Here is a 13,591-nt window from a genome sequence, read left to right as displayed (position 1 = left end):
CTTTGTATGTGAAGCTATTCGTGTACACTGACCTGTTCTCCCACTTTCCTCCCTCCAAAGGTGAGCGAGAGCTGCCACCACCGATCATCGCACTGTATTCACATGACGGCATTTTTGAGAAAGGCAGCTCTGCACGGATGGAGTGCAGAACACCAGCCTCTTATTCAGGTAGCACATTTTACTTGGTGCAAGACGGCACGAGTGCATACATTGCCCAGCGGGCTGTTGTGAGCAGAGAAGACACGGCTACTTTCGAGCTCGTCAATCTTACAGTTCGACATCAAGGAGACTATCGATGCTTCTACAGGAGAAAGGAGTCTGGCTTTTGGAAGGATTCCAAACTCAGCACTCCCGTGCGGATAACAATCCATGGTAGTGTCCTCTGATAGATAACTACCCACGGCTCAGAAATTCGCACGCATTCAAAATACTGAACCACGATCTAGTCTTTGGACAGTCCAGGCAGGATTATTCCCAAACATTCCCCACTCATGGCCCAAGATTAGAGAGAAAGTCCTGAAGCAAGTGCGAGGCCCCAGGCCCGAATATCATGTGCCGATCCATCTACTCTAAACCCCCTTTCCTGCACTTTCAAGCACTTCAAGTGTTTGTCCATGTAATTTTTTGAAGGTTGTGATGTTTCTCACCTCAACTGCACCCCAGGACGTGCATTCCACAGCACTGCCACACTCCAGCGGCTTATTTTACCTCAAATCCCCTTCTAAATCTCCTCCCTTTCACTTTAGGGTGATGCTCCTTATTAAGAGGGAACAGCTGCTTCTGATCCATCCCGTCTTACTTACACAACTCACACAGGTTCTCCCCTCAAGTTTCTCTGCTCCAAATAGAACAACCCACAGTGGCAGGGAGTTGTTTGGATATGTTGCCCACAAAGGACTAAGCAAACCTTTTGCTCAGGTATTCCCATTTGGGATAGACAAAATCTAAGGAACCAAATCAGAACTCAATTAAACGAGCCCTTCTTTATTTAACCCTGTAAGTATCAACGCTCAATATAAAGCATACATTCATTGCAACATTTACTTCACACCACTTAATTTCAACTTTAATTCACTTCCTTTAACTTCACCTGACTTTACTTAACTCACATTTGACCCTAACTTGCTAAGTTTGACATGATTCATATACAACCCTGAATCAGATGAATTGGTAGGTCTCACCTCATGGATAATGGGAACTGCAGATGCTGGAGAATCTGAGATAACAAAGTGTAGGGCTGGATGAACACAGCAGGCCAAGCAGCATCTTAGGAACACAAAAGCTGACCCTTCTAGGCCTGAAACTTCAGCTTTTGTGTTCCTCATGGTCCTTTGTTCTCTTTGAAAGCTTCTCAGATATGATCTGGCTGCCTTCTTCTGGAAAAAAAAACCTTTATTCACTTATTTGAAAATGTACTTCTTTCCTCTGGCACTCAATCAATAAAATGATCAAATCCTGATCACATTGTTCAATACCAGCAATGGAATTTACTGACAAACATCTCTTAAATGCTTACACTAAATCTTAAACAGTGATATTCCATACTTCATACATGGTAGAAGTATACCAGTATGTCTAAAAACACCATGAAACTTGCCTTGCTCGATCAACACAGGAAACTACAGTCAAGATGGATCCTGGCCGCTGTTTTACTGAGTTCAGAGTTGAAACTAGCTGGTCAAAATTCCCAGCATGCACAATTGTAGCTCTTAACCAGCCTGGTAGCCATTTCTGCTATTGGCCACCTGATCACAGATAGGTGGAGACAGAGCTCAGAGAGACGGTGATGCAAGGCCTGGACAGACAGGAATAATGGGAACTGCAGACGCTGGAGAATCCAAGATAACAAAGTGTGGATAACAAAGTGTGAAGCTGGATGAACACAGCAGGCCAAGCAGCATCTCAGGAGCACAAAAGCTGACGTTTCGGGCCTAGACCCTTCATCAGAAAGCAAGCAAGGGCAGACAGGAAGATTTGTTTATAGGAAGCCAGGACAGAAGAGAAGCCGAATATGTGCTCATGAGTGCTGAGAGGAGCAGAGAGTAGGTTGGCTGTGCTATAAGCAGTACAGGGCTTGGGGCTATTTCAGGCTGGGTAAAGGACATTGAACAAGACGTAATATTCTGAAATAATTGAACTCAATGTTGAGACCTGAAGGCTGCAGGATCCTAAACGAGAGACTAGATGCTATTTTATAGGCAAGAGTCATAGCGTCATACAGCATGGAAACAGACCCTTCAGTCCAACCTGTCCATTGCAACCAGACATCTCAACCTGACCAAGTCCCATTTGTCAGCATTTGGTCCATATCCCGCTGACCCCTTTTAATTTACCCATCTTTTTAAGCATTGCAATTGTACCTGCCTCCGCACTCCCTCTGGCAGCTCAGTTCATACAAGCACCAATCTCTGAGTGAAAAAGTTACCATCTCATCTCTTTAAAATCTTTCCCCTCTCATCTAAAACCTGTGCCCTCTAGTTTTGTAGTCCCCCACCCTAGAAAAAAAGACAACGAAGAAAGAAGGGGGGTGACACAGTGAGAGAGTTTAAGGGGCAGGCAATTGGAAACTCAGGATCAGTTGTTATGGATGGAATGTAGATACTCAGTCCATGGGTATCGCTGTTCTTTGGTCTTTGACCCACCACCATTTAAGAATCAGCAATGGTAGTGCAGGTGATGAGTGGTTCGAGGGGAGTTTGCAAGTTGAGGTGTCCCCATGTGTCTGCTGTTCTTTTACATAAAAGTGAGCTATGGCACAGAGGGAAGCTATTCAGCCCATCGTACTTACTTCAATTCTAGCCCCTTGATGCCAATTTCCTGCCTTTACCCCTCCCCCCACCTTCAGTGCCCCTGCACACTCTATATTTATCCAAATCCTCACTCAGTGTCTCTCTCCATTGAACTTGCTGACACCGGTTTTCCAGTCAGTGCATTCCATGCCCTGAATACTTGCTGGGTGGAAAAAGTTTTTCCTTCGCTTTGCCCAACTTTCACAATTTAAATCCCATTCAGTAAGAAATGGTTTTTACATTTGTTAATCTTTTTCAGATCAATCTGTGGAAAACCAATCCCCAGGAGCAGCAGGTAAAGAGAACATGTCAAAATGCAAAATTTCAAAGCGTAACAATTTCGTTTTGTGTCTCACCCTTTTCCTGTCCTTTGCAGACAAGTGAAAGTCCTTTCTCTGCTTTAGCCTCCACTTAACTGCACTGCCTACAAGCTCATAAATTTCCAATGTTAAGAGATTGCACATGATCGGGTGGATTTATGAAGCCAGAGCAGAAATAGCTCATGCAGCCTGCTTCTCAAATCAGTGATAATGGCAAGCAGGCTGCATGAGCTATTTCTAGGCCCGAAACGTCAGCTTTTGTGCTCCTGAGATGCTGCTTGGCCTGCTGTGTTCATCCAGCTTCACACTTTGTTATCTTGCTTCTCAAATCAGTATCTCTTATGTCACTAATCCAGCTCCTTTTTCTTCCTTGTCTGTCTACATTTCTCCCTAGTCTTCCTCAATGTAATTTTTTGTCAAGAATATTCTGTCCCTTCCTGAGAATGATTTACTGAGCTGACGGTTGCAGTTGAGGGAGGTATACGACAATAATCCCCCCATACCTAGCCCATAGGGAAGACGGTTGTAATTGCTGGAGGTCTGTCATCTGAACTCCAGGACATCTCAGTCACGTGTTCCTCAGTGTAGTATCCTAAACCTAATCATCTTCAGCTGCTTCATCAATGACCTTCCATACATCGTAAGGTCAGATGTGGAGATGTTTGCTGATGATTCCACAATGTTCAGTTCCATTTGTGACTCCTCGGCTGCTGAAACAGTCCCTGTCTGAATCCAATAAGATCTGGACAGTATCCAGGCTGAGCCTAACAAGATCCAAGTAACATTTGTGTCACACAAATCCCAAGCAATGACCATCTCCTATAAGAGAAGGTCTGAGCGTCATCCCCCCCACCTTCAAAAGTGTTATCATCACTGGATCTGCCCCCTATCAACATTCTGGGGGCTACAATTGAGAGAGAATATGACCATCACCTCTTGATATTGTCACTGAATTCCCTCACGATCAACATCCTGAAGGCTACTGTTGACCAGAAACTCAACTAGATTCATTACAAAATACATTGGCTACAAGAGCAGGCCAAACGTGGGAATCCTGCAGTGAGTAATTCACCTCTGACTCCCCACCAAAGCCTGCCCACCATTGATAGGGCATGGAATACTCCCCACCTGCCTGGATGAATGCAACGCCAACAACACTCAAGAATCACCACACCATCCAGGGACAAAGCAGCCCCTGCTTGATTAGCACCACATCATAAACATCTATTCCCTCCCCCACTGACACTGAGTATCAGTAGTGTTTACCATCTACAAGATGCACTGCAGAAATTCACCAAAGATCCTCAAACAGCATCATCCAAACACACGACATCTGGAAGATTGAAGAAAGCAGATATATGGGAACATCACCCACTGCAAGTTTCCCTCCTAGCCATTCATCAACCCGATTTCAAAATATTTCAGCTGTTCCTTCATTGTCACTGTGTCAAAGTTCTGGAATTCCCTTCTCACAGCCCAAGGACTGCAGCAGTTCAAGAAAGCAGGTCACCACCATCTTCTCAAGTGGGCAGCTAGGGATGGATGTAATAAATGCTGGGCCTACCCAGCGACGCCCACATCTCATGAGGGAGTTATGAGAAGATTGTTGTTTGACAATGACTGCCAAATGTAGACAACAATTTCAAATTAATTTCTAACTCTGCCTCTTGCAATACAATACGCTGACATTGTCTAACTGGTGACCTGTTATTTTATTAACCATGCATTTTCTAAATGCTGTTAGTGTTCAGGAACATCTGGGTACTAGTTGGCATGGTTGCAGGAGGAGTTGTATTGATCCTCATTATAATTGCAATGATGTGGTACATCTACAAAAAGAGAGGTGAGTACGATCTCTAAGATCAACTTTACTAAGCATGATCAACACCGTTTATAACATTGCCACACAACATTACCGTACGGTGTATCAGTGGCTAGCATTGCTGCCTCACAGTGCCAGGGACCTAGGTTCGATTCCAGCCTCAGGTGACTATCTGTGTGGAGTTTGCACATTCTCCCCATGTTTGTGTGGGTTTCCTCTGGGTGCTCTGGTTTCCTCCCACAGTCAAAGATGTGCAGACTAGGTTGGTTGGTCATACTAAATTGCACATAGTGCCCAGGGGTGTTTAGGTTAGGTGGTTTAGACATGGAAACTTAGGGGAATGCATCTGGATGGGATACTCTTAGGAGGGGCAGTGTGGGCCAAATGGCCTGTTTTCACATTTGTAGGGATTCTGTGATCCTCTATGACCTCTAGGGAACCCTTCAGGGAAAGCACATGGGACCATAACTTCCTCTGAAGATCCTTGTAGCATTCAGGGCAGATTTGCTGTATCAGTATGATGTTGTGGAAATGAAAATACTTAATTACAGATGCCAAATCAATAATAACATTGCTGTTAAAACAGACGACCAAACAAAACTGTTCAGCAGTTGGTATCAAACAAAACTCAACCAGTCTTTCAATCAGCTGTTTCCTCAATGACATGATATTGAAATGTCCAAATAATGTCAACATTTTTTCAGGGTATCTATGGTCTGTATACAGTCCAGCTACTTTTGTACTCATTATAGTTTCAGAAAAGAAATCCTGAAGTATGTGATTGCACTTGGAGAAGGTGCAAAGAGAAATTTATCAGGATGTTGCCTTGGACACTAGAGAGTTTCAGTGATGGAGAGAGATTGGACAGGCTGAGGTTGTTCTCCTTAGAGCAGAGGAGATTAACAGGGTGACATGATTGAGATGTATGAAGTGATAGGCTAGACCAGAAGAGATGTCTCCTTGGTGCAGGGATCAATGACTGGGGTTGGGGGGGATGGTGGTGGTGGGGGGCGTGGTTGAAGACAAAGGCGAGACACTTAGAGTGGATGTGAGAAAAAACGTTTTCACCCAGAGGGTAGTGGGAACTCAATGTAAGAGTGGGAGAGGCAGATACTCTCATCACATTGAAGAAGTGCTTTGATGTGCACTTGTGATGGCGCTACGGCCAATGGTGAGAAAATGGGATCAGAGAATAGTGAGGTGGTTGTTTTCAGTCAGCACAGAGTTGATGTTACCTTATGATGCTACATCTCTCTATGTCTCTGCAAGGCTCTTTGTATTTCTGTCTCTGTATGAATCTGTATCTATCTCTGTAACTCTGTCTATCTCTGTGGCTCTCTATGTCTGTATGAAACTGCATCACTATCTGTGACTCTACCTCTCTATCGCTCTTTAACTCTGACTTTCTATCCCTTTTATAGCTGTCTATGTCTATGATTCTCTGTTACTACACAATTCTCTCTGACTCTCTTCCACTCAGTCACTACTGGTTATCTTCTGTAACTCTCTACTTCTGTCTATCACTTTGACTCTGTATGACTCTCATGACTCTACGACTGTCTGTTTCATTCTTTATCACTTCCCATCATTCTCTATGACTCTATGATACCTTATTACTCTCTATGACTTTCTCTGACCCTATAATTCTGCTCTATTTCTGTCCATGACTCTCTGTCACTTTCTATGACCCTCTGTGACTTGCTGTGACTCTCAATGACTCTGAGACTTTTTAACTCACTATGATGTGAATTAAAATGGGCTCCTTTTATATTAAATGAAAAATTAAGAATCCCACAAACCTAAGGATGTTTGTGGACAGAATCATCTGTCAGAGACTCACCATTTCTCACTCAGAGCCACAGAGATTCAAAGCGCAGAAAAAGGTTGTTTAACTCAGCCTATCTGTGCTGGTCAAACACAACCACCTCATTATTTACTTATTCCATTCCCCAACACTTGGTGTGTAGTTTTGGCATGACATGTTCACATTTAAACCTTTCTACAGTGTGATGAGAGTTTCTGTCTCTACCACCCCTTACAAGCAGTGAGTTCCAGATCCCCCATCAGCCTCCGGCTGGGAAGATTTCTTCAGAATTGAAGTGTGTATTATTTAGCACTGACACTAATGCTGCTATATCAACTTCCTCTCTTGTAGCCATATCCCAGAGACAAAATGAAGGGTAAGAAACATTTACTTGTACAACTGAAAACTCAAGCTTGTGGAATGACTTTTACCAACATACCTGCATGGGAATTTCAGGGTGTGGAATTGTCTTCGATGCTGAAATCAGGGGAGGTTGATGGGTGTTTATTTAATCCCAGATTTTATTGCATACGAAAAGGTTTTCCTTTGATAATGAAATCGCATGCAATTGGAATTGATGTTTCAAAAGCAAAATGCACATTTTATAAAAGAGCTCTGCAATAAGGGAATACTTTCTTGTTAAAAGAGAGATGGATCAATGTGGATCTTGGCATGTAAGTTTTAAAAGGTTGTGGGTAATACAGGGTCTATTTGACAGCTGAAACCACATCTCAGACGCTCAGATACCATTCTGTGTTAGATCACAGCCTGAAATGTAAACAATCGAATGGATGTTGACACCACGCACGGACAGTTTCTTGCAGTTGTTTTTGGAATTTGCTCCTTGCTCCCATTATATAAGGGTAGGAGAAGGCTATTCAGCACCTCAGGAGCCTGCTCCCCTACTTCATACAATTGTGGCTGGTCCCACCTTGGCCTCAACTCCACTTTCCTGTCCTCACTCCCTTTAACCCATCACTCATTTAAAAAATCTGGCTGTCTCCTACTTAAATTTATTCAGTGTCCCAGCATCCTTTGCACTCTCTAGGGGAAGGGTGAATTCCCACAGATTCATGACCCCCACCACGAGAGAAGTCATTCCTCCTCATTTCCATTTTCAATCTTCTCCACCCTCCCTTATCCTGAAACAATGACCTCGAGTTCTACTTTGCCCCACATAATGTAATATTCTTTCTATGTCTACTTAGTCAATCTTCCTCTTCGTGTCTGATGTACGTCAATTAGATCTCATCTCATTCTTCTCAACTCCAGGCAGTATAAGCCAAAAATACTCAATGTCTCAGATCCTTTGGTCAAACTCATCCATGCCAACTTGACATCCCAATCTGACCTAATCCCAGTTGCAGCATTTGGCCCATATCCCTCTAAACCCTTCCTATTCATGTATCCATCCAGATACATTTTAAATGTTGTAAATGTACCAGCCTCCACCATTTCCTCTGATGGTTCATTCCATACACACACCATCCTTTGCATGGCTAAGTTGCCACTTAGGTCCCTTTTAACTCATTTCCCTCTCACCTTAAATGTATGACCTGTAGTTTTGATCTCACCTACCCTGGGGAAAAGACCTTAGCTATTCACCTTGTCTGTGCCCCTCATGATTTTGTAAAATTCCACAACGTGACTTCTCAGCTTCCAACACTTCAGGTAAAATTTTCCAGCCTATCCAACCTCTCCCTATGACTCAAACACTCCAGCCTTGGGAACATCTTAGACCACAGAAATAGACCCTTCGGTCCAACTGTGTCATGTCAACCTGACGTCCCAATCTAACTTGTCCCATTTGCTAGCATCTGGCCCATATCTCTCCAAACTCTTCCTCTTCATGTACCCATCCTGACACTTTTTAAATGTAATTGTACCAACTTCCACCACATCCCCCAGCAGGCACAGTCCACCCTCTGAGTGAAAAAGTTACCCCTCAGATCCCTTTTTAAATTGTTTCCACCTCTCACCTTCAAGATCTGACCTCAAATTTTGGACTCACCTTGCCCTGGCAAAAAGACCTCAGCTTCCTATGCTCCATAGAAAAAAGTTCCAGCTTATTCAGCCACTTGCTATAAGTTAAACTTTCCATTCCCGGCAGCAACTTTATAAATCTTTTTTGCACCCTCTCAAGTTTAACAACATCCTTCCTATAGCAGGATGCCCACAATCATGTGCAGTATTCCAAAAGTGGCCTCACGCATCGCTGCAACATGAAGTCCCAACTCTTGTACTCAATGTTCTGACCAATAAAGGCAAGTGTGTCAAACACCTTCTTCACTACTTTGTCTACCTGTGATGCCACTTTCATGAAACTATTGAAACCTTGGTCTCTCTGTTTGACAACACTGCCCAGGGCCTTACCATTAACTATGTAAGTCCTGCCCTGATTTGTCTTACAAAATTGCAACACCTCGCATTTATCTAAATTAAACTCCAACTGCTACTGCTCAGCACATTGTCCCAGGTGAGCAGATTATATTTTAGTCTTAGATAATTTTCTTCTTTGTCCACTATACCACTAACTTTAAAAAAAAATTTTCAATTATACAGCTTCATTTTATAGGTTTGAATGGGGAAGGTGATGTCTGAGTGATATTATCTATAGACTCTGAATGCCCAAACTCAAATAAAAGCCAAAAGAACTGCGGATGCCGTAATTCAGGAAGAGAAACAGAGTTTCTGGAAAAGCTCATCAGGTCTGGCAGCATCTGTGAAGGAAGAAACAGAGTTAATATTTTGAGTTGGGTGACACTTCCTCAGAGCCTTCTGAGGAAGGGTCACTGGATCCGAAACATTAACTCTGTTTTTTCTTTCACAGATGCTGCCAGATCTGGTGAGCTCTTCCAGCAACTTTGTTTTTGTGTCCAAACTCAAACAATGTTCTGGGGACCTGGGTTCCACCTCGGATAGATGGAATTTGAATTCAGTAAAAATGTGGAATAAAACTCTAATGATTGAAGTGCAGGGAAAGCCCATCCCGGTCATCTTGGGAGGAAATCTGCCATCCCTATCTGGTCTGGCCACTATGTGATCCCAGACACAAGAGCAACATGGTTAACTTGTAACTGCCTTCTGAGGCTATTAGGCACAATAAATAAATGCTACACCCACCCAGTGATGTTAATATCCCATCAGTGAGTAAAACACACATACACACAAACACACGCGCGCAAGCACACACAAACACGCACACACACAACCCTTCGATGAGTAAAAAATGGAATTATATAGTTATAGAGGATGTCATTTGGCCCATTGGGCCTGCACTCTCCCACAGTTGGCCCATAACCTTGAACACCATGATACTTCAGATGCTCAACCATATAGTTTTGTTTTGAACTGTGAGGTTTCCTGCCTCAGTTACCCTCTCAGGGTAATTTTGTAGTAAAAAGGAGCGGAACTGAGCTTGATTAAAAGACTTGCCCCTGCGAGACTGTGACAATGAGTGGGCAAATTTGAAAATAATCCTTCCATGGGAAGGCCAGCTATTTTTGCAGCTCATGGTGTACCGAGCTTCCATTTACAAGTTTACTGGTCATAGTTGGTCGGATCTCAAACAACAACAAGACATGAGCTCAGGAAAGAGATTGAGTGTTTACCAACATCATGTAAAGAAAACAAATCTCTTCCTCAATGTCAGCAAATGAAGGAGCTAGTCATTGACTTCAGGAAGTGGAGTGGAAGACCCTTCCCTGTCTGTGTAAGTGGGGCTGAGGTGGAGGTGATTGAGAACTTCAAGTTCTTTGGTGTAAATATCACCAACAATCTGTCCTGGTCCATCCATGTCGATGCTACAGTCAAGAAGGCACAGATCTACTACATCAGAGGGAATTCACAAAGATCCTGATCAATTTTTACAGATACAACGTAGAAAGCATCACATCTGGATGCATTACAGTTTGATATGGCCACAGCTGTGTCCAATACCACAACAAATCACAGAGTTGTGAACACATCCCTGTTCATCATGAAAACCAACTTTCCTTCCATTGACTCCATCTATACTTCCCACTGGCTCAGAAAAGCAGCCAAAATAATTAAAGACCCCTCCCATTCCAGTTTTACTTTCTTCCACCCACTTCCTTCAGGCAGAAGATACAAAGGTTTTAGAACACATACAAACAAATTCAAGATCAGCTTCATCCCTGCTGTTATCAGACTTCTGAACGGACCTCTCATATATTAGAGTTACTCATTCTCTGCACCTTCTCCATAACTGTAACACAATATTCTGTTCTGTCACCCTTGTGAATTTAGGTAAGGTATGATTTGTCTGGTTAGCATGCGGAACAATACTTCTCCCAGTATCTCTGCTCATTTGACAATAATTGAATCAAATCAAACTTTTTAAAGGAAGGTCAGATGTATTCTTGCCCAACAATTTTCAGCTTGTAAATCCTCTATAGCAAACCTAACAAGCATTTTTTTGCTTTTTCCTTTTGTTTAGTTCCAACCTCTGGACTGCATTTGACCACAACACCAACAATCGTAAGTCCATGAAAGTGCAAAAGATAAGCTTGTGGTGGGTGATAGGAATTTGAGAAACCCCTTATAAATTTTACAGACTGCCCTTATAAATTTTCTCAGTTTCTTGGTTTGACCCTCATGCCTTTGCTATTAATGTGTGCAAACATTACAAGGAACACAGAGTCGACAAGAAGAAACATTTCCCTCTTCATGAAAGGATCAATGAGGCGGATAGAGTTGGGTGGGGAGCGGTAGAATGAAAAAATTTGAAAGTAAGGAGCAGGACGTTTAGAGGGGGCATGGGGGAAAGGCTATCACCCAAAGGATGGTAAGGAATCTGGAACTCACTGCCTGTAAGGGTGGTAGAGGCAGAAATCCTCATCACATTGAGGAGGGATTTAGGTGGGCACGTGTGATGTCAAGGCTATGGGTCAAGTGCTGGGGAAATAGGATTAGAGAATAGTGGGGTGGCTATTTTTGACTGGTGCAGACTTGATGGGTCGGAGGGCCTTTTCCATGCTGTTGGCCTCAAATACACTTATCATAGAAGCATTTTGACTACTGAGGTGGATAATTTGGAGGCATAACCTTTTAAATAAATAGCCATGTAGGTCAAAGGGAACCAATGTTACTTAACATGTATCAGGCAATTCCAATAAAGGATGTTAGTGAATGTATCATCAGTGGAGTATAACATGGGCAAATGTGATGAGGTGGTGCCGGTGTCAGACCGGGGAGGACAAGATGAAAATCACATGACAACAGGTTATAGTCCAACAGATTTAGTGAATGAAACCTTTGAAGAGCAGGTATGCATGCTGGAATGGATAGAGATAGAGGAAGCTGATGTGCTGAAAATTTTGTCAAACATTAAGATTGACAAGTCGCCAGGCCCGGACCAGATTTGTCCTCGGCTGCTTTGGGAAGCGAGAAATGCAATTGCTTCGCCACTTGCAAAGATCTTTGCATCCTCGCTCTCCACTGGAGTCGTACCTGAGGACTGGAGAGAGGCAAATGTAATTCCTCTCTTCAAGAAAGGAAATAGGGAAATCCCCGGCAATGAGAGACCGGTAAGTCTCACGTCTGTCGTCTGCAAGGTGTTAGAAAGGATTCTGAGGGATAAGATTTATGACCATCTGGAAGAGCATGGCTTGATCAAATACAGTCAACACGGCTTTGTGAGGGGTAGGTCATGCCTTACAAACCTTATCGAGTTTTTTGAGGATGTGACTAGAAAAGTTGATGAGGGTCGAGCTGTGGATGTGGTGTATATGGACTTCAGTAAGGCATTTGATAAGGTTCCCCATGGTAGGCTCATTCAGAAGGTCAGGAGGAATGGGATACAGGGGAACTTAGCTGCATGGATACAGAATTGGCTGGCCAACAGAAGACAGCGAGTGGTAGTAGAAGGAAAATATTCTGCCTGGAAGTCAGTGGTGAGTGGGGTTCCACAGGGCTCTGTCCTTGGGCCTCTACTGTTTGTAATTTTTATTAATGACTTGGATGAGGGGATTGAAGGATGGGTCAGCAAGTTTGCAGACGACACAAAGGTCGGAGGTGTCGTTGACAGTGTAGAGGGCTGTTGTAGGCTGCAGCGGGACATTGACAGGATGCAGAGATGGGCTGAGAGGTGGCAGATGGAGTTCAACCTGGATAAATGCGAGGTGATGCATTTTGGAAGGTCGAATTTGAAAGCTGAGTACAGGATTAAGGATAGGATTCTTGGCAGCGTGGAGGAACAGAGGGATCTTGGTGTGCAGATACATAGATCCCTTAAAATGGCCACCCAAGTGGACAGGGTTGTTAAGAAAGCATATGGTGTTTTGGCTTTCATTAACAGGGGAATTGAGTTTAAGAGTCGTGAGATCTTGTTGCAGCTCTATAAAACTTTGGTTAGACCGTACTTGGAATACTGCGTCCAGTTCTGGGCGCCCTATTATAGGAAAGATGTGGATGCTTTGGAGAGGGTTCAGAGAAGGTTTACCAGGATGCTGCCTGGACTGGAGGGCTTATCTTATGAAGAGAGGTTGACTGAGCTCGGTCTCTTTTCATTGGAGAAAAGGAGGAGGAGAGGGGACCTAATTGAGGTATACAAGATAATGAGAGGCATAGATAGAGTTGATAGCCAGAGACTATTTCCCAGGGCAGAAATGGCTAGCATGAGGGGTCATAGTTTTAAGCTGGTTGGTGGAAAGTATAGAGGGGATGTCAGAGGCAGGTTCTTTACGCAGAGAGTTGTGAGAGCATGGAATGCGTTGCCAGCAGCAGTTGTGGAAGCAAGGTCATTGGGGTCATTTAAGAGACTGCTGGACATGTATATGGTCACAGAAATTTGAGGGTGCATACGTGAGGATCAATGGTCGGCACAACATTGTGG

The 13,591-nt window shown here is 43.5% G+C and overlaps 1 protein-coding gene across 3 annotated transcripts in view; it reads left to right on the top strand.

The window, feature by feature from the left end:
- The window catches only part of LOC125466941 (uncharacterized), a 40,579-nt gene that overhangs the window by 11,008 nt on the left and 15,980 nt on the right, over positions 1-13,591 (top strand). The window contains exons 3-7 of one of the 3 annotated variants that reach the window (XM_048562147.1): positions 61-372; positions 3,049-3,084; positions 4,854-4,952; positions 7,087-7,111; positions 11,195-11,235. In XM_048562147.1, the coding sequence (XP_048418104.1) occupies positions 61-372; positions 3,049-3,084; positions 4,854-4,952; positions 7,087-7,111; positions 11,195-11,235 (513 nt within the window). The remainder of the gene's footprint in view (positions 1-60; positions 373-3,048; positions 3,085-4,853; positions 4,953-7,086; positions 7,112-11,194; positions 11,236-13,591) is intronic. The other 2 variants (XM_048562149.1, XM_048562148.1) reach the window with 2 other exon arrangements.

This window comes from Stegostoma tigrinum, chromosome 32 (assembly GCF_030684315.1).
Source record: "Stegostoma tigrinum isolate sSteTig4 chromosome 32, sSteTig4.hap1, whole genome shotgun sequence".
Classification (NCBI taxonomy): Eukaryota; Metazoa; Chordata; class Chondrichthyes; order Orectolobiformes; family Stegostomatidae; genus Stegostoma; species Stegostoma tigrinum.
Note: the sequence above shows the minus strand (reverse complement) of the source record. Positions and strands in the feature narration are given on the sequence as shown.